Consider the following 21,874-nt stretch of genomic DNA (forward strand, 5'->3'; position numbering starts at 1 on the left):
TCTTTGAAGCATTTTGGGCTTCAAAAAGGTCAGTGCACGACCCAATTACAGTTTCAAAATGACAAAGCATGGGTGATAAAGGCTAGCCTCTATAATATCTGTTCCATAAGACACATCAAATGGCATGCAAGCTATTTTGTATATCTGGCAATGTGACGCTCCTTTATTACAACCACTTTGCACTGATTTGCTTAGAGCTAGAAAAATTCTAATAAAAAATGAAGCTATTCATTTATTACTCAAGAAAAGATGTAGTTCTCATCCTAGTCTCAATCTAGAAAATTGTAAGATTCAAATATTCAAGATAGGTGTTATGAAGATTTGTTGCTGAAGACAGTCAGAGAACTAATGACCTGACCAACGGCACTTCATTTATCAAGGCAAGGTTTGGCAACTATGTAGAAAATATATACTTTAACTTTGAAAATGATGTTATCACTGCTAAACTATTTTTCAGTTCAGGTTTCTAAACAGCTGCCTCCTAGATATCTGTATGAGATTGTTAACACAATGTTGACAGAAAAATACAAGAATTTTATTTATTATATATATATATTTATATGTTTTATATGTTTATATATTTAATTATATATAAATATATATTTGTATTTATTTATATTTATATATTTATCAAAATAGAGCAGAGGTGAGTAGACACACTGGTTTCAAAAATTTTAGGTACATTTTTCACAGCAATGATAGGAGAAGGATATTAGACTGAGAAAGCAAAAACTAATGCTGCAGTAGATAGGGCAGCCTGGGGACAGTGTATAGATACATAACAATAATCTAGTGATAGACTTTTTTTGTTAGTTTTCCTGCTAGGATTATGAAGCAATAAAAAAATAAGAAAAAAGATGTTCTTCATTGTAGATGTTTTACTATCTTGTATGCATGGTCCTCCTTACAAGTTACTGGCATTTAAGCACAAGTAAATTTTCTAGATCAGAAAGATGTCATGACTGACAACATCAAGATTTCTCCAAAATACATTTAGCTGAGTAGACAACCAGAAGAGCTGCAAGGTATCTCCTCCTTGATGTTTCAACCTCTTGCCTTGTATTTGCCTGCTGCAGGCTAGTAGCAACACATCTCATGCTAAGTGCTCGGCACGAAGTAAACACCTAAGTTTTTACCCTGTTTCTCAAGTGGATTTTGCAGCCATACTGAGCTCTTCATTTGTGCAGCTGGACTTGCTCCAGAGTTGAAGATCGGTCACTAATGTCTGCTTGACCTGCAGCCATGGTAAGGTAACATAACTGAAAAAATTGATGCTTGGCCTAGAATTCCCTTGTCCAAGGAGATTTTCATGCAGTATACAGGCAATATACTCTCTTCCCATTATTGAGATGCTGTATTAACACCTTCTCTAATCTGGGCAGCTAGCCCAAATGATTTTTTTTTCAAGTTATTCACAGAAAATACAGTTTGAAAAGTCCTCTGTGTTCCCTAATGATACTCAATGAGAACATAAAAACCTTTCAAGTAGTAATAGGAATCAATTGTTATTAATAATTTAGCACCGAGACTGCCACCCAGTCCCACCCTTAGGGACTTTCTGCAGAAAAAACTATATTGGCAGACTGAAAGTGGTATGATCTCTTTATCAAGTATGGACACACACTGAACTCCAGCCAAAAAAATGCATCTCTAAGTTTTTTCTAATGTGGGCCAGATTACATTCTATATTTCTGCTAAATAAAATGGATGTGACTTTAGGAGCTGGAAGAAAGGAATACATACAAAATACCAAGCTACCAAGGATGTAAAATGATAAGTCTATAAAGATCTTTAAGAAAACAGGTCCAAATGCAATCTAACTACATTAGCATGGTGCTGCACACAAACTACTGCTTTCTAGACACCACATAACCAATCAAAACCATGCAAACTTCATGAAGATACTTGACAGTGTCTACTTTAGCATTACAATTATCCAGCACTTTGAGCTTCAGACATTTATTAAAATGTTACACCTTTCCCAGGATGATGGATTTGTTGCTAATAGTTCACCAAGCTTAATGACTTATGAACTACTATGATTTTATGACTATTTTTCAAGGTTAAATATGTTGCTTTTTTTTTAATTGAAAGGCAGTTGGAAAATTAAAATGAGTGATAGAAATGTTGACTTTCAGGAAGGCAGATACTGCTTTGCAATACCCCGACAGAATGATTAGTATAACTGATTTATGATTTTGTAAAAAGGAAGCGTCTTAAAGACCAATTTCTATTTTATTTAGCAGAAAAACTGTCAGAAACAGTGCAGATTTCTCAAAAAATTGTTGAATGCCTTTCCTCCAAAAAAAGATTTCAGATTTTTTTTAAACTATATTTGAGCAGATTTTTTTTTTATCTTATATTAGTAAGTCTTATATTAGTAAGAATATCCTTGTCAGGTAATTGTGAGCTTAAAGGCAGCGATATGTGGATATGTGGATGCCAACACACTCTGCCAACACTGTCCCATCAATTTATTGCAGAAACAAAGAACAGCTCTACTGAAACTCAGAACTATATGCAATCTTTTTACTCTTAGATCAATCCTAATGAGAAGCAATTGTTTTAGCTGCGAGTATAAGCCAATAGTGTCGGTCTGCATCTTCCTATATAAACCTAATTTCTTGCAAACAGTCAGACAAAAAAGCTTGCACATCATAAAGGCTTTCAGAAGTGGAAGTAACAGAAATCTTATGATTACTTTTATTCCCTTCCTGTTCAGGTTTCCTCCCCTATATCTAACCATCATTTACTATTTTGCTGCATGTTCTCATGCTCTGCTCTTCCCTACTAGTTCAGGAATAAGCTTCAGGGAACTGAAAATAATAAAGAAAACTAAAGAGCAGTCTTGTCTTTTTTTCTTTTTTTCCTCCGTCACTAGATCAAGGAATGACTATTCTCAGCAACCAGTTAGGCACTTACTGGCAGTAATTATAATTATAACAATAATTATAATGTGCAGCTGTACAGATTGAAAGAACCAGTCACAGTGACCTTTCCTCTTAATATAGGAAAGGAGAATTTTCAGTCACTGAGTGCAGTCAGTCCCACTTGCACTGGCAGGAGGCACTAATGTTCCAGACAGTGGGGAGAGTTTACCAGTGTCCTACCACCTGGGGAAAGGAGGCTGACAGATGGAATTTTATGTTCAAAGTGATGCCCTGCGCTCTGAAATGAAAGCGTAACATAGTACAGCAATTTGAAAAAGAGTATTCCCAAAGTTAGCAACCCTCAATGACCCAAGTACAGGAAAATTCAGGAAAAAAGGAATGCAAATTAGATACTTGTTTTAAATGAATAATATCTGTAGCCATACATAGCTTATTCACACAATAAATGTGTATTAACATTCACATACAATTATATGTACTATTAAGCAACTTATTACTCTCCCTGACAGTTGATTTTATTTGGGTCATTTTTAGTGTAAGATAATAGTCAACATGATTACAGATATGGCTTAGAAGCCATGCCAGTTATCTAATTACAGTATTTACAGCTTAAAATAAAACCACATTTTGGAATCTACTCAACTACACAGCCTAATGTTCTCCCAATAAAATTTCAAGGAAAAGTTCAGAGCAGTATATGGAATTTTAAGAAACGAAAACAGAAGAATTACAATACTGTCAACTTGTTCAGTATTGTGAACTTGCTGATCTTGCCAGATGTTAAAAAGATAATGGATGCCCTCATGAATGTCCTACCCTGCAACTATGTTAATAACTCTCTGGGCCTTAGACAGACATACACAAAATAGATTTTCAGATTAAGACCTAAAACATGTTCTTTTTTAGGATCTGTTTTCATACTGAACTTAATACTTACAAGACCTATGAAATACACCTACCTTCAGCAGAAAGTAGGTTTCCAAAGCTTGATATTTCAACTAGTGAAAAGTCTACCAGCCCTTTTTAATACTAATTACAATGGAAATCTTTGTAGTTGAGCCTCCTTACTATGGAGGCAGATAATGAACTCAGTCAATTTTGGGGGAAGGGGCTTGGCAGTCTTCCCATAGTAATATGTTTATGGCAATTAATCAAGTAGAAGTCTGAAAAACAGGGATAATTTGGCATTTCCTTTCTTTAATGAATGACAAACCATAAAATTGTTCAGCACTGAACAATGTACTGTTTTTCTTAGATTGTCAGAGTCAATTATTAACAAAGTAGACCTTCGGCTACACGAGTAGGGTCAGATTTTGGCCCTTTGCAACCATATTACAAAGATGCTATCCTATTTTATGCCATCTATTTGATTGCTATTCATAATGCAGCTTCCCTCAAGCCTTCTCTTGCACAACTGCTTTGGAGAGGCAGAAATTATCCACTCAGCACTTTTATACTGTGCCTGATGCAGCTCTGGCACAGTTTGTTCCAGTTCTAGTGCATCTGTGAAATCAAGAAAGTGCTTCCCCTTGCACAGAATAGATAGTTAACATGATGTTAGTCAATAATCACCTGTCATTCTTGTATACTTCCCAAATTATAATTCATAATCAAGATAATACCAGTTGAAAAGCCAATGGCCCATTTCAAGTAGTTGTGTGCTGCTGAGAATTCTCATTTGTCACAGCAGTCTCTCATTCCGATTAATTATAGTGAAATTATTATTTTCTTAAATTATTTTACCAGATGATGACTAAGAAAGAGTTTAAGCAAGGGTAACGGAGGAAGGCACGTAATTTTGGAAAATGTAAATAGAATTCTTGTACATGTTATCATTCACATTATTCAGCATAATTCTATAGTCTTGTAACTACTGTAACTCATTGCTGTTCAAAGCTGTGCAATACAAATAGCTGTTGGCTGAACTGAAAAGATATTTCCATGCTATTTAATATTCCTATCAGTTTTCATTCACTATTTCATTTTCTAAAAGGGAGCTGATCTTCCTTTATATAATATGGAAATTCAGAATAGTTTTAAATATTGTATTAGTTCTATAATTCTGGTGCTAAGTACTTTTTTAAATATCAGAAACAGAATGGTAAATAGATTACTGCAAAAGGATGTGTTTAAAGAAATTTGATCTCTAGTTTTGATTTCTCACAATCTTCCTGTATGTATCTAGGAAATCCTCTAAACCACTATTTTATCTTCTCTTCTATAGCATTCTAGTATTAATTTATCTTATGGTAGGTTATTGAAGGCTGTAATTGTCCTGAGATAAGTAGATAGAAAGTACTGGATTAAAAATATCATAAGTAGGTGAAATTCTATATCCACTATAATATTATACTTACACCAAAGATAATGTGATGTATTTGGTGATTTACCTTGTCTTGAGGAAGGTATTCTTGCTATGTCTAGGGAACAAGGTTTTTTGGTCACTGCTATGTCTATTGAATCACAAAGACTGTTGATGTTTTCTGAAGGAACTGCATCCAGAGGAACAGAGGGTATTGCTTCCAATGCGTAAACTCTCTTCTTTGAATAAGACTCCTGAAAAGCAAAAATGCAACTAGGTAAAAGATATACTTGCTGGACAACAACACAAGAAAAGACTCAGGGTCAATAACTATGGCTAACAGGGTAAACCTGTTAAAATTAAGCAAGTTAAATATATTACATTCTGCTGAAATACGAATTAACTGGAAGGATTGCTTGCATACTAGAACAAACAGAAAACATTTTGGGGGGTTTTAAAAAATGTTCTATAATATAGTATATAACAGAAATTTATTTATCCATCAAAGTTAGTATTTAGAGGATGTTCCAACATAAATGGTCTTGCCACACCTGCTTTGGTCGGTTCTCACCCAGGGGACCTCTCTTATTCAAGTTTTTTCATTATATCTCATGAAAGACACAATTACTTTTACTAGGGCAATTATTTTGCCTTTGGGAATGATCTTACAATATTTTTATATTATAAATAAGAAGGCTAAAGATCTGTCCTGTATATTCTGAACTCAAAACTCCAAGATGTGAACAAGGATTAATAACTTCTGTATATTCTGAATGAACAGCAATACTGGACAGTGTATGGATCACTGTCTCTTAACAGTGATTTATACAGTGAATTTCTGTCACTAGCACATGTTGAGAAAAAGGAATTAGACAGAAGTTTCGCTGATACACTAAACTGTTCAACCAAGCAAACTATGTCTGCTTCAGAACATGAATAAGCAGATACCATACTGTTTCACTAGAGTTTTTTGATTGCTGTGATTTTTAACCTAGTAAAAAGCAATTGCATGGACAAAGACATACATTCCCATATCTTTCTTACTCAAACATACGGAGGCATGGGAAAGTCAAGCACTATCTGTAAATCAAATATGATATAATAAGATGCAAAGGGCTAGCAAGCTTTTCGAGATTTCTCTGAAAATGACTGAAGAATGTGACGCCTAGAACAGGATGTGGAATAACAATTTATTTTTCAGTAAAAAATGATATTGTCAGGTAGACTATGACTGCAGATAACAGGTCCTTTTTCTACTGTAAATAATTTATATTGTTAGTGGATTTCAAAACTATTGAACTTTTTGCAATTTTACTATCATGACCTGATTTTCCTGAAAGTTCCAAATCTGGTAATAATTCAAGGTTTCTGGAAAGAAAGGCTCAAGATAGTGGAAATAGGAACTTCAAAATTCTGCTTGATGACTTCAGCAGAACCAAATTTTAATCTGCTCCTAGGCTGGCCTGGCATTACTTGAAAATTAACACTGGAAACAGTTAACAGATAAAAAACTGTATTAGTAGAAAGCAAATAGAATATTAACCAGCATTTGTAACCAAAAAAAAAGTTTATGCTAGAAAATAATGCAAGATCATTGCTCAGTGTTCAACAACACATGCCTAAGAACATGGTTCTGTCTTTTCCCCTTTGACCCTTTTTCTGTGTATGTTTAGTCAGAGTATGAGCTCTCTGCAGTAGCAATCTTACTGATATATATAAATAACTAGCTTAAGCTAGAGAACTCTAAATACGTAACAAGGAATTAGACATCGGTGGGCCAACTGCAAATTCCAAAAAGTAAGAACTAATTTATTACCAGTATAAATGTGCATGTTGAAATTTTAGATTGAACTCACAGAAGACTTCTAAAACTTTGTAATTTATAAATAACAGAAGCATTAATACTATATTATAAAATATTTCTTCCTTTTTATCATAATAAATACAGAAAATGTTTCTCACTAGACTGTACTAAGTAGCCGTGGAGTGTGGAGAACTGAAGCGGCTGAAGTGCAACTGCAAGACAAGGGAAGGATTCCTTTCTACCTTGAAAAAAAGGAATTGCTACTCTGTTCACTTCAGTCTGCTGTATAACGACTAAGGCAAAAAACTTATTTAACAAGACAATGACTACAATAGCAAAATTCAGCCTAAATGTTGCACATGCAAGCTTCTGTAAGAATAAGGCAAACTGCAGTAACCCTAGTAATAGCAAATCCATCTAGAGAAGCATACAAAGAAATAGGGCATGTTAAAAGTGTCACTGGAGGCTGAGGTGAAAACATGTTCAACTTCTGAATTCAGCTACATTAAAAATGGATATTAGAACATAAGAATAGATATACTGGCTCAGACTTAATGTCTTTCTCTCCCAACATTCTGTCTCCAGAGGTGGCCAACAGTGCTTGCCCAGAGGACACCATAAGATCAGCATAAGCATGCAGTGATATTTCTGTAGCCTACAAGCCTCTGAGAGTCAGACACTTCATGACCAAGGGATGCTGGCTTTGCTTTTCATGTCCACCAATTGAACTTTCTAAAATTAACTAGCCCAGTTGCCTTTGGTCCACTGTAAGCTTTTAGAGGTTATACGCACCCCATTTTGTTTTTAACCTCTCTTATTCCATTTGATGTACCCTAGTTCTTGTACTTTAGGAGGCCTGGAATGGTGGTTCCTTATTTATCCTCCCTGTTTCACTCATGATTTTACAGATATCTATCACACTATCTCCTGTCCTCTTCTTTAGAAAATGAAAAATTCTAGTCTATTCACATAACTGTTCCAGGCTGTTGACCATCCCTGTCATCCACTCTCTCAATCTGAAGTGATGTGACAGAGGGATCAGAATTTCACATTGCCCTCATTATGTGGGCTCACCAACTATTTATACCGTGACATAATGATGTTTCCTCTTTTGTACTCTGTTCCTTTCCTAAGTACTTCTAACATCCAATTTGCTTTTCTGACTGTTATTCAACATTGTGTAATTAATGTTGCAAGAATATTAATGTCAGGCAAGAATAAATAAAAATGATGGGGTTACTGGGAAAACGGTTGGAATGTACATCACTGACAAGTAAATGCTCTCTCTATAATAAGCAAATATGATACCATACCAGTATGCCAAGAAAAAGTTAAATAAGTTAGAGTCAAAAAGAACTGTTAATAACTGTTAATACAGAAGAATGTCTGGAATTCTGTCAGCTGAACAATTAAGCGGAGAAGTTAAGCCTTAAAAAGTGCATATGTATCAAAAAAGACGAATTAAAAAGTTCATTTGTGAAAGAAGGCAATGAAAAGATTTCTGGTCATTGTAACGTGTTCTCCATTTTGCAGGCACTGAGCATATTTTAGAAATTTTTAAGCATTAAACAATTCAAACAACTAGAGTTAGACATTAGCAGATCACATAAAATTGGCTTCAAGTACCATGTATCAAACAATGTAGTTCTTTTTTTTTCCTAACATTAAAAGCTCTTCAGCAATCTCTTCAATAATATCAATTCTGTTGTCTCACCTCACCCACTGCATTATGCAGTAACTACAGTAATCCTACATATGTCCTAGATATATTCCTCTGCATAATAAATCCTTTTAAATAAATATACCTGCATTATTGCAGAGCAATCTTTATTCCTGACATCAAAATAATCTGAGTTTAATTTTAAACAATTAGAAATGATTCACTCTTGAATTTCTATAAACTTTTCCAAAAAGCTAAAGCTGACATATGTAACTGGCCATCTACTGGCAAGCCAGAATTCGTTCATATTTGCAATTAGAACTTCAGAAAAGTAATGTCCTTGACTGTCACATTATTAAAATGAGTACTTTAGTGGAGAATATAATATATATACACAATAGTTGTGAAAGGAAAAGCGAGGGTGAGTGAGTGAGTCACTGGGAAAGCACTGGAGAACAGTTGCTCATACTGATAAGATACAAATGACGTTTTTGCCTTCTAGATAAGAAGCAGTAATGTGAGGCTTAGGTTGCTGCAAAAATGCCAGAGACATACTATGCCCATTACTGAAAGGTCTCCAGCCAACTGGACCTCTTCTTAGCACATATTTGACTGTGTAATCCAAAACCTATACAGGACCGGAGAACAGAAAAGGAAGAAAAAGATATTTCATCGCTGACCAGCGGGAGAGTTTGCTTCTAAAAAAAATCTTAATGGCAATTGTAAAAGATAAAATACAAGTCTGAAAAAGATATTCCATAACATGAGTAAACCTTCAGAAACTACATGTTTTTAATTCAGCCTTTTTTCCATGTTTCTGCCAAGCTTTAGCCTTCTAGATGCTCTTGCCTCCCTTGTAAGAATCAGTCTGACTAATGTATGCTCAAGGCCTGGGATATAAGCAGCATATATAAACCACAGTTTGTATGACCTAAAAATTAAAAAGGATAGAGACTCAGAAAGCATTGAATCTGAACTGACATTCCAAGAAGAAGAAAGATTTTTTATTTAACTGAAAACATTCATCTCCTATCCTACAAAAATCAAGTCTGTTGAAGTTTCATTCATTCTCTGGAACATGGGAAAACACAACAGAGACAGACATGACTGTCAGACAAGCAGTGATAGAAAATCCACTCTTTAGGAATGTGCTGTTGTGTCTAATTCACCATTTCTCCATTGTACCATTTCTCATACAGGTATGTTGTCTGTCACCAGGCAATTATGAACTTAATTACAACTTACAGATTCTTCTCGATCTCCTGGAATCTAGATTTTCCACACTTGAAGGCTGTGCTGTTTCCTGCATTTTGCTAACTTACTAGATCCAAATTTGCATAAGTCTCTCATTTGATTTATGACTTCATTGTCATTTAACAATAACTGCCATCACAATTTACGTAAAACACCTAATAAGAAGCACAAAGGTTAGATGAAATAGCTATTTTAGCCTTAAGGCACTTCTCTAGAAAATATGAGTAGCACAAAGCATTTTTATACTCAAAAAACCCACTGTTTCCAGAACAGGGTGTATTTCATTCATTTTTGTCTATTTGCTAAAATTTTTACAGTGAGTTACAGTGAAAATTATCGTATTAACTTTCATCGGAAATAAGCTTTCTGTCAAACACACTAAAGCTAGCTGATGCTTTGGATAACACTGCCACGAGAAACGAGAAGCAGAGCAGTGTGATATTAACAGACAACCTCTTCCTTTTAAACACAGGAAATATTTACAGTGAAATGTGTTTCATCAGCTAAGGAAATAACTAAGAATTGGCTTACCCACATTTCTCTGAGATTATTGATACAAAATTAGCTACTCTTGACATTTGGGACAATTTAATTTTTTGTGAGTAACTGCTAGAATCCCACTTGTTAGACTGTAGCTTGGAAAGTAAAGAATTTACGGCGAATAAAATTAAATCCAAGCAATAATCTCCTGCTGTAGTTCACTGCTGGGAAGGACATCCCGTATCTGATAAGAGAATGATTGGTGAGCAGTTTTAATGGTCTTCAACCAGATTGTCAGATAATTTATACTTTTAAAGAAAACTTTAAGGCTGTAATTATTGATTAGCTGCAAACATATACGAACTAGAAGTGGGATGCTCAGGTTTTCCCTTTTTTTCTCCCCTCAGAGGAGAAATATTCTGTTAAAGGTACAAAGGAAAAACTCAATGTAATTGTCATCTTTAGAACATTTCCTTTCTATTAAAACAGATAAGGAAGAACGGCCATTAAACCTTTTTTAAGAATTCTGACATACACCTTGAGATCCTCTGGCTATTGATATACGCTCCCTGGCTTGCTATATGCCAGAAAATTGCCATGAAGAATCCTAGTGCTTAAGCTTCCAGAATGGTTAGTAATCTAAAATCTGCTTAGCCTTCTTTAGAAAGAGTGTCCTATGGTACCTCTATTAATAAGATTTTAGAGAGTTATTGATCCTAAATGCACTGTGAACCGAAAGCTGATGATTACCATCACATCCAAGAGTGCGCAATGAACTATTGCATTCATCTCCTTTAGCTGTTTGTGTCGAATGTTTGTTACTGTTTGTAAACAGATTGATGTATAGTGTTGCCTGACTGGGACACTTCACATCATTGAAATGTTCATGACAAGTCACCAAAGGGAGCTGTGAGGTGACCATCCGAAAGCCGATATCACAGGAATCGAGAAAGGAAGAAGTTCTGGCTGGTGACTGAAGGTAATTAGCACAGATTTTTGGCGTGCAGTAAGGTGATGGAGAGAATGCCTCAACCTGAAGAGTACTGTGTGAGTTTCTCACAATAATGTACTGAGAAAAGACAATTGAAAATATTTAATATTTCATCATAACCCCAAAATCACAATCAGATGGTGAAGCATTTATTTTGACTGCCTCTCCATTCAAAGAAAAGTAGTAATATTAATGTAATTTTATGCTTTTTATCTATTGCTAATAATTTAACAAAAGTCATTTTTACAGTTTCATGTAATTAGAATTATTTTCATGAGTCAACCCATGATAAATGTTCATTGTTGTGACAGATAGAAACACTTGAATATGTAATTTGTCATAGAACAGATAATAAGGTTCACTTCATGATATATTACAGAATTTAGAAAATCCCAATAACCTCATTTAAGGGTAATGATATTGGACTCCGGTCTGCACAAAGTATTTATAATAGAGATTTTAAAAGAATATTCTATTTTACCCTCTCACAAAGCATCTGAATTAGTGGGTTTGTTGTTACAGCAATAATACATGTCCAAAGTTACTTGAAATAATTCTTTCTTTCCAGCACCTGAAACAGGCTTTGTGACTTACATTTCAGTAAGTCATACATAGAGCTGGGAAAAAAATTCATACAAAAAAAGTGGAAATTGGCTGTCTTGTATTTTTATACGTTTACATTGTTAGAAATTTAGCATTCAGATGACATATGAATAAATCTTCAGAAACCATTTGAGATCTGCTTTTTCAAACTTCACCTTTGAGAAAAACTGAGCATTATTTATATGGCGCCTCAAAAGTAGCTAAGATGACCTGAATTACTAATGTTTGAAAATACAGGTAAATTGTGAGCCTAATGAGTGCACTGTTAACCTCATTAGTAGAAGCCCTACATTGTATTTTATGCAGATTTTTCATAATTCTATCTGGCATATATTTAGAATTTCAAATGAATTTAGATTGTTGTTGGCATGTTACAGGCTTTCTATGCATACAAAATTCAGGCCATGAAAAGAGCAGATGCTTCTTCTAATAAATAAGTCACTATGACAAAGCATGTACCGTAAGATTAAAAATCTGGTTTATGCAAATGCTAATGGCTGTCTGTGGCAATGTAGCAAAATGCAGTAATTGGTTTAATAAATGATTCTTAGTTTAGCTGAACAAAATGCAATTACAACCTCTAAAGTAATTTTCAGGCTAAATATCCTTCCATTTTTTCCACTGCTTTCAGAAACAATGCTAAACAAAAAGAAAGTGTTGTGTGAATATTAAGCTATAGAAAAAAGTCTATTTAAAATAAAAGCTATTACATTAAACAGATAAAATGAACTCAAAACCTTAGCTCCATGGAAATAATACTTTTTAGCAAATTGTTTATGCTCTTATGCTTAGATTTCAAGAATCACACACACACACACACACACACACACACACACACACAAATATACAAAAAGAAGTTAGCTCAATACACAGGGCAAATTTCAGAAAATTAAAAAAAAGACTCAGGATTAAAAAGTTCAGAATATATACACATTACTATTTAGTAGTACTACTTACACTAATTTAATCTTTGTCTGTGAAAGTATTTAGGTATCATCTCGTAGCTAGAATAGGATATTTCATATACGAAGGACAGGCCCTTACAGCCATTTTATTTTCATGCATCACTTTTTCCAGTAAGAAATACAATAACTCAATGGAAAGCAAGAAGCTGTGGCCAGAAAAATGATTCAGAAGGTGAAAGAAGAGGGCCAGAAGAGTTTCACAGTTTCAGGAGTAAAAGTTTCAAAGTTCAAAGCCCACACAACAACGGGAGGAAGGCTCTTCCTATCTGTTTTCTGCTAGGAGAAAAGAAATAAAGTGTTTTCCACTTGCTGAGAAATTGCTATACTGATATGTAGTTTTGTCAGGCTCTGAACCTCATTTGGTAACAGTCCAAAGGTTTGAAGGTGGTAATGAAGGGACATTTTATACAATATGAGTTGGTTACATAATCAGACTGCTTCACTAAGAAAAAGAGGATTTTCTTATATGGGAGAAAAGGATCACAACAGGTTTATGGAAGAAGTGGTAGAGTTACACAGACCCAGATAGTACTTGACTAACAACTTACAGAATCAAGTATTTCGAAAGCCATAAGACATACAAAAATCATTTTTCCCCAAGCCAATAAAATAACTATTTTATATTTGGGTTAATATTTTTGCAAGTGCCTGAAAGGAGATGTGAAATATGAAAAGAAAGAGTGAATGAGAAGTTAAGAGTTTTGAATTTGGATCAACAGGCAGTGAACAGTTCACGTCTCTATTTCCCCAGCTCCTACCCTACTAACTTTTCTAAGGCTTCTAAGGTTTGCCAATCTTATCTTTCCAGTAGAAGCAACAAACATGAAGCAAAAGTGATCTCTGAAATTGTAACGGCCAATACCATGAGAAGAGTTATATACTAAGAAACCCTGAAGTGGATTCATTAGTTACCGGACAAGAAATGCAGCAAACAAAGTATTACGGAATTCCCTTCACACACTGCTCTGCCTTAAGCAGATGAGCTGGCTTTTAGAACTTAAAGCTTAATTCCCACCAATTACTGTGCCCATAAATGAAGAAGAATGCATGGGTTCCTGCACAGGAGACAGAGGCATTTTAGCACACAGAAGAAGAGTTTTGCTTCTGGATCTGTCTTGGTATTCAATACTAACACAAAGCAGAAAAAAATCATAAAGCTGTCAACTGTCTTGACCGGAGGGCAGATGACATCAGTAAAGAGAGATGTTACGAAAGACAGTTTCTTTGAAGGACTCCCAGCTTTACCACCTAAGTTTATTAATCTGTCATTTCTTACTAGCAATCTGTGCATTTATTTTTTAGAAAATATTCTACATTGCATTTGCAGCTTGTTCTCAAATTACAAGAATGTTCTACATTTACTGTTAGAAATTGATGATCTGATGACATAGACAATGGATTTAATACAAGCTACAAATAAACATCTTTTAGTTTAGGAAAGAGAATTTCTCATTTCTAAAAGTTTTCCAGTTTGATTTGAAGAAGTATAAATTTAATTGTTTAGTATAAAAGTTGTTATTGCGATAGTGTCAGCCAAGGCTCCAAGAAACTCCTCCTACACGTATTCCCACACTAAAACAGAAAGAAAGAACAAGAAAATGTTCCAGAATGGTTACTTTTTTCAAATATCAAAAATATTGAAAGTCAAATTATCAAAAATCAACATCTTTGTTATGAATAATATCTTTATCTGGTGCACAGCTGAACAGAAAATAAGATGCAAAATCAATGGGAGAAGAATATACTTACACTCTTATTTAAAACCTCCTAGAACACATGAAAAGTTTGGCATGCACTTCCTAATTACAGACCAAATAATCTTTAAGTATCTGCAGTAAGCATAATAATTTAGTGAATATTTATGACAGTAGTGTTTAGTATTAACCTGGCAATAAGAAATAATCGAAACAAAACCAATTCCATATTATAAGTTTTTATAGGATTTAAAATTTGTCAGTGAGACAAGTGTACCATTACAACAGACAAATACGTGTAAATTTTAAGACAGTGTTATACTGTATCTTCTATTTGCTCAAAGAACCAAATACTCAGAACCATAGCTCTGAATGGAATCCTATGAGTTCTGAATTTTCCTGGCCAAAAATTTGCTAAAAACTCTAACATTTATAACATGGCTATGTAGGTTTATGGATACAAGTTCTACAATCCAGTATTATCTTATGATACTGCCAACATACTCAGAGATTTTATGAGCATTGACTTGGCTATGTTGAACTCAATTAGCTAAGGTTAAAATTTAAGGAAAATACATCAGCATAGTTACCTACCTCACTACTCAACACTGAAGTAGAAACATTCAGCTAACAAACATTCCCTACCATACCAAACTGCTTCCTTACGGCTCTCCAAATAAGGAGCCCCACTGTTTTATATTTACGTCCGGTTTAAATAAGCTTTAATTGTTCACCATAATGATTTCTGTGGTTCAGTAACATACTTCTTTATTGCAAATACTCATCATTATTTTTTCCACTGTGGAATCTGAAAATGTGGAGATGACACAAAATGAAGTGAGTGAGGATTATAAGGTAGTTGATAGTCACATTTCTAATGACATTTGAAGTTACACAACTTTATACAGGCTCACTGCAGAATTCTAGTCACCATAGCATTTTATAAGAATCCAGGAATATTGCCACAGGTCTTCCTTTATATGTGAACTAATTACTATGTCAGTGTTTCACATAAACAAAATAATAAAAAATACCCAAAACTAAGTGCCTGTGATTCTTTTGCTTTCGGTTCTGATTCAACAAAGCTAATTTCTTATTTCAACTCATGAATAATTTTAATGACTTCAAAAAAGGAAGGTAAATGGTTAGAGTTAGCATACAGTCAAATATTTTTCAAAATAAAGACCCTTTAGTAATTTCATGATGAGAACAAAGAATTGGCAAGAAGAAGAAATTTATAATTCAGAAAGCCTGCATGTAATGGTGAACCACTTAAGACCAGACAGCAGGAAACGTGGCTGTGAATCTTTCTTTCTGGATCTTAAACACCTGAATCAGACTGGAAATGCTGGGATTCTAGCCACTTAAACTGTGGAGTGTCTGGAGTCCTTCTTTGGTCATAGACTCCTGAATGAGAAAAATTGTCCTTACCAGAAAGATTTAAAGATAGCTATTTTTAAGTGGCAATTCAAAAATTGTTCATGCACGCTTACCCATTATTTCATTCGAAAACAAACAATCAAACAAAGAAGATACACTGAATCTGCCCACTTTGGAAGAGGGCAAAAGGAACACGGGAAGGCCTTCCGCTTTGTCAGCTGGGTATCCTCTGTAGCGGCACTTATTTTCTAATTTACACAAACATTTGGCGCTCAGGCTGGGCACAAAGTCAAATACACCCTTCTTCACATCTCATATTGGCTGGCTTCCAGCGGCTTCCTGTTCAACACGAAAGAGCAATCAACTGCTCTTCAGAGACATCTACACTTGTCCATTGATGATAAGGAGCACAAGCACCAAAGAAAAAGAATTCCCTCACAGGCTTCAGTGTTAGTCTGCTAGTGACTGTGAGATATATTTGTACCAAAAAAAAAAAGAAAAAGGAAAGGAAAAGAGCTAGTAGGGTCATAAAAAAGTCCCCAAATGTTAATAGTTATATGTTCAAGAGCTGTTACCTTATCATTGTATGACTTAATAACTAATCTTTTTAGTAGTCTTAGTGCCCAGGTATCAGCAACAAACTGATTTCTTTACTCCAGGTACCTCATTATTGTCTTAGGAACAACAAAGTATATATGGTGGCTTTTATTCACAAAAATGTAATATTGAACAGTAAGCCCAATTTGGTTAGACTAACTAGGATCTTCTAAGTAAATTTTCAATTTTCAACAGACAGTTTTAATACTTCTGTTATGAAGCAGTTGAAGCTCAAGCATGAGTTTTTATTGCAAAATTGAACTTCTGTGTACTAAAATGTTTGCTATGCATTATTGCTATCTATTTGCTGTGCAATTCAAATTTAGTACTGAAAGCAAAAACATTCCCTGAAAATCTCTATTTCTGGTTCACATCAAATTGCAAACCACAAAGGAAAAAAAAATTATAGTATTTAAGATCTTCTCAGTTGATCAGTGTGCCATGTTCCAGTTAGGAATATGGCAATGTCCAATTCAGCATTAATTTGTACATGAATTTGAGTGTCCCAATAGTTAGCTATTATTGAAACAGTCATTCAAGTCCACTTCAAAAACCAGTAAGCTGATCAATACTTCAAATGATTTCTGGCATAATAGCTCCAGTATCGTTTCACATATCTCTTCTTTCTCAGTCCCATCCCATATAATTTTGCTGTTTCATGACCATACCCAGAGGCAACGCAGACCAACAATGGACCCAGATTTACTCATCCTTGGACAACGATAGCGATTCTTTGACAAACAGTAATTCACAAAACTGAAGAAACACTTATTTCTAAAATTTTAAAGAAGTAAGCTCATTTGAGCTCACAAGTCTATATTTTTATATAGAACTATAATATAGATTTTTACATTGAATTATATGGAAAAGAGCTCTGGAAGTCATAAAGTCCAACCTTTTAGTCAAAGCATGGCTATCTTCACCATTAGCTTAGGTTGTTCTAGGCCTTGCCCAGTCAATAATGAAAATATCCATAAATCAATACTCTACAACCTTTCTGGTTCCATTATATACTTTTCTATGGTACCTGAAGTGTAATACTAGTACAGTAGAAATGCATATGCCACAGGAAATCTGAATCTGAAATCATGGGCAACTGGAAAGTCATATTAGAAATTAAAAAGTTACATACTACATGCAAGAACAAAATGCCTTCATTCCTTAAAATAAAATCAGAAAATGTAGCATAGCACTAAAATAAGCCACATTTTTTTTCAATATACTTATTTCGCATCACTGTTCAGCAGGGTATAATCATCACCTGCTCGTTCTTTCTAGGCAGAATACATATCACACTTTTCAGTAGTTGCTTCAGTGTGTGGGTGGCATGTTCCTGAAATTACCAATAAAACTTCAGCTTACTGCAGAAGAGAAACACTAAATCAAGAGTTTAACAGAAACAAAAATTTTATGGGTAATAGCTTTCCACATCAACCCCATTTAAATAAACTCATCATTCAGATAAGGAAATTGGGAAGAGAACTAAAGGTTAGAAATTATAGGAAAATATCATAAATTATGTAACAGTCTTATTTGGAATATTCATATTTCAGTTATACTACACACCAAAGATAATTCCCTGGAAGATAATTCTCTCTCTATCATCTCTATAACATTACCTATCAAACTAGTCCATGCAAATCATCCCCTGCACACTTTGGAAAAATGTACTTGATTTCTGTGCTGTGCACTAGTGATTGCAAATAAAATGTTATAAAGATCATCTTATTTTTCAAAGATCATATATTTTTGCATTTATTATAATTATTTACATATGGACACCAAGTTAACGTAAAAAAGCAAAATCTATTTCCTAATTTCAGATATGAATTATTTTGTATTTGTAAAAAATATTTGTATACAATATTGGTAAGAAAACAAGTAATTATAGTAAAAAATCTTCAAACCTTAAAGCTCTCTCTCCCTATCTCTTTTTAGATAACTCCCTGTAGAAATTATACTTCACATGTCAAAGATTTGACCTTCCTGCACCCATTCAACAAACCTGTCTCTAAGTAATGTCAAGATAGATGGATAATTAAGTCAGATATTATTTATGTAACACTTTGGAGGGGGGATAAGTGGGCCAATAGCCCATGAAGTATGATGAATAGACGCTATAAAAAGTCTTAAAAGACTTGGATTTGTGCTTCATACAATAGAACAGGTAGAGCTGCTAGGCAAGTAAGCAGTGATACCACATTGTTAAAATACCAAAGCCTAATCTTTCTTTCTGCAGCTACATTTGGAACAAGCTTAAGAAGATGAAATCTGCCAACACAGAAAGGAAGATTACAGAAAGACAGAAGATAATGAATACATGAATAAGAATTTTAACTCTGAGTTAACAGAGAAAAGACTAGTTACAAGATGTCATGCAGGAAGAAGCAGCTATATTTTAGCCGGAAGCAGCTTGCAAATGCAAGGAAAAAAAAAGCCAGAAATTATTTCCAGATGATGATTTAAGGGTTGACGGAGGAAGCTGGTGTTGATCACTGCTCAGTAAGGAAGACAGATGGCCTTGGACTTTCAGAGAATAGACTGAAATCAAAGTTCATTTTGGCCACATTGATCTAGATAGTAATGACTAGACATAGTAAGAATAGCGTATGCGAAAAAACAAAGGTGTGTCTTAGGCATCACTTTTGTTAAATTTGGGTTAGTCTGCCAGCACTCAAGAGAGAAAAGAGTTATAAAAGCCCAATCCAGATTCTCTCTCTTTTCATACCTTAGCAGTAAAGTGATGGGGTCAGACTGCTGAATTTTCAGTGGTGCAGCAGTATGATGTCAATCCAAGAAATTCAGTAATAATAACACTTCAATCCAAGAAATTTCGTTGTAATAATAACACCGTCAGTACTTAATCATTCATTCAAATTTAACATTTACTTTACAGCACTTACATCCTGAGAATTTTTCTGGTGTTGACTTTAAGATTCGCCAAACAAGATAACAGAATTCCTGCTCTGTAACATATAAGTTAGATAGTCTCACAAGTCTTTCTAATTTTGATGAACTTCAATACTGAGTAAATACCAGCCAGATAAGTTTCGTTATCAGTCCAATTTGAAATGCACTTCCACTGAATGCAGAGAGGTGAAGCTGTCAGTAAAGTGAGGGATGGCGGAAATTCTCGGGTACAGCTTATTCAAACACTTTAGCCAGTTTCACTTTTGCAGGAAAACCTGTGGCAATGTTGCAAGTGTTCTTATTTCTAAGAAACCAGGAGTTCTATAACCAGAACATAGATCATTGTTTTAAGTAACTGTGAAGATCTCCCAAAACTTCATTGCTCCTAAAAAGATGCAAATCTGACATTAAGTTAGCAACAAAGTTCTTATTTAAATTTTTAAGTAAACTTTCCTGTTTCTATGTATTTTTTTTCAAAATAGCTCTGCTTCTAAGTAGCCAATAACATAAAGATTTATGATGAATTCAGAAGTCTCTTATGGCTTTTAAATTGAAGTTCAGTTTTTCAATAGCAAGTGCCAGTTGTTCTCTTCACAGATATTATTTTTATGTTGTAATAGCTGGGAAAATTTAGTGTTCCTAGTTGGCTGTCATGCCAAATGTAGGGAATAACTGTAAGGACTTTTAAGTTCTTAATATATAACGCAGTCAAGCTGATCCCCCAGCTTCCCAAATGGAACATACCTAAACATACCTTATCTCACAATTATCTGATGTCGCGATTAGCAAAATATTCTGGCATGGCTGTCAAGATTAAGACATGCAGACTGCTTGCTTTAAACTAGTAATACTGCTATGATCACATTGGGCTCTGCACCACCCATCTCGCTGACATGCCAGACAGACCTGTATTTATCTGTGTACATCAGGCTCTACAAGTTTTGCCCCTTAGCAGAGAAATATCCAGAGTACACTAACAATAAAAAAAAGAAAACGTAATGGAAATTACGGAGTTTCATATGTTTGAAGTATGCTGCTTTATTCCAAAGAAATGTTTTAGTATGTGAGTACTGATAAACTTGGTAAAATACAAATATAAGAAGTTGAATAGTAAACTGATCTACATTGCAGAATAAATTAAGATCAACAAACAATTCTCCTACTGACATATCCAAACCAAACAATACAAACAGCCCTTAACTAAACAAAAAAATATATAAATGCCCTTTCCAAACTAGTCTTTGCTCAAATTGCTTCTTACTACTTCCCCCAAATCTATGTTTGGGCAAACTGGCAGAGAGAGGAGCTATCCCTTGCTTACTCTTTTAGGTTGCAGCCATAAAAAGGCCTCATGGGAAAAGGGCTGAGGTACTCCAGTACCGTTACCATCACACCTGAGCAGTTTAATGTCTATTTCACATTTAAATGTAATAAGATTGCAGAAGTTAAGGCTTTGTATTCCCCATAAGGTAGAATGAGAGCGAGGAAAAGACTAACATGCACAGTGTTCCTCCTAGTTTAAGCCCTACTGTTGCAAGCGTAATGCTGGTAGTTTGGTAGGGCACAGCTAAACCATCAAAAAGACATACAAACATGAGCTTTTACAAATCCTATCTGCTCTTGCACCACACTGTATTGGGAATCTTTAAGAAAGGACCCTCTGGTGGAGTACTCTCTCTATTCAAACATTAGCCAAGAAATACAGCTGCAAAAGCAGATTAAATATGTTTATATGGAGCACCCTTGTATGAAGCATATGAAAAGCATTCTAGTACATCAGAAATAGAGTTCTTTTTTGGCCTTATTCTTCTATTCTGCAATGCAGGTCAGATAACAATCAAATTTCAATTTGACTTCTAGTTTATGCATTTTATCAATTATATCAATATCTGTCAGGGCTCTGAGTTCATTAACAGGCCGCCCTCACCCAGGGCCTCCAATGAGCCCAAGAGTCCCATTTCATTTTAGCCCTGGGCCTTTAGTTCCTTTCTGAGTTAAGTTGTAAAAGTGCTGGTGTCCTGCTCAGCCCCAGCTGTGCCCACAACTGACCATAGATTCCACTGCTCTGGACCCCAACCTGCAGACTGACTTCCTGGTCTGACTTTTGAACTGTCTCATCACTGTAGACAAGCCTGGTGTTCACTGGACTGTTTCTGACCCTGATTAACGTTACCAGACCTAATCCTGCTCCAACCTGCAGACTGACTTCTAAGCTTGAATTTGGACCTGCCTTATCACCATGTATTTGCTTGATAACCTGGACTCTCAGCTGACTCTCAGTTGCAACGCCAGGGCCTGTCCTGCTCCATCAACGCAGGGGGTGGAACAGGAACAGGTCCAGCT

The 21,874-nt window shown here is 34.9% G+C and overlaps 1 protein-coding gene across 2 annotated transcripts in view; it reads right to left on the reverse strand.

The window, feature by feature from the left end:
• The window catches only part of ANKS1B (ankyrin repeat and sterile alpha motif domain containing 1B), a 432,952-nt gene that overhangs the window by 303,079 nt on the left and 107,999 nt on the right, over positions 1–21,874 (reverse strand). For both annotated transcript variants that reach the window (XM_062585768.1, XM_062585759.1), the window contains exon 10: positions 5,282–5,447. In XM_062585768.1, coding sequence (XP_062441752.1) covers positions 5,282–5,447 — 166 coding nt within the window. The remainder of the gene's footprint in view (positions 1–5,281; positions 5,448–21,874) is intronic.

This window comes from Rhea pennata, chromosome 1 (assembly GCF_028389875.1).
Source record: "Rhea pennata isolate bPtePen1 chromosome 1, bPtePen1.pri, whole genome shotgun sequence".
In the NCBI taxonomy this organism is placed as follows: Eukaryota; Metazoa; Chordata; class Aves; order Rheiformes; family Rheidae; genus Rhea; species Rhea pennata.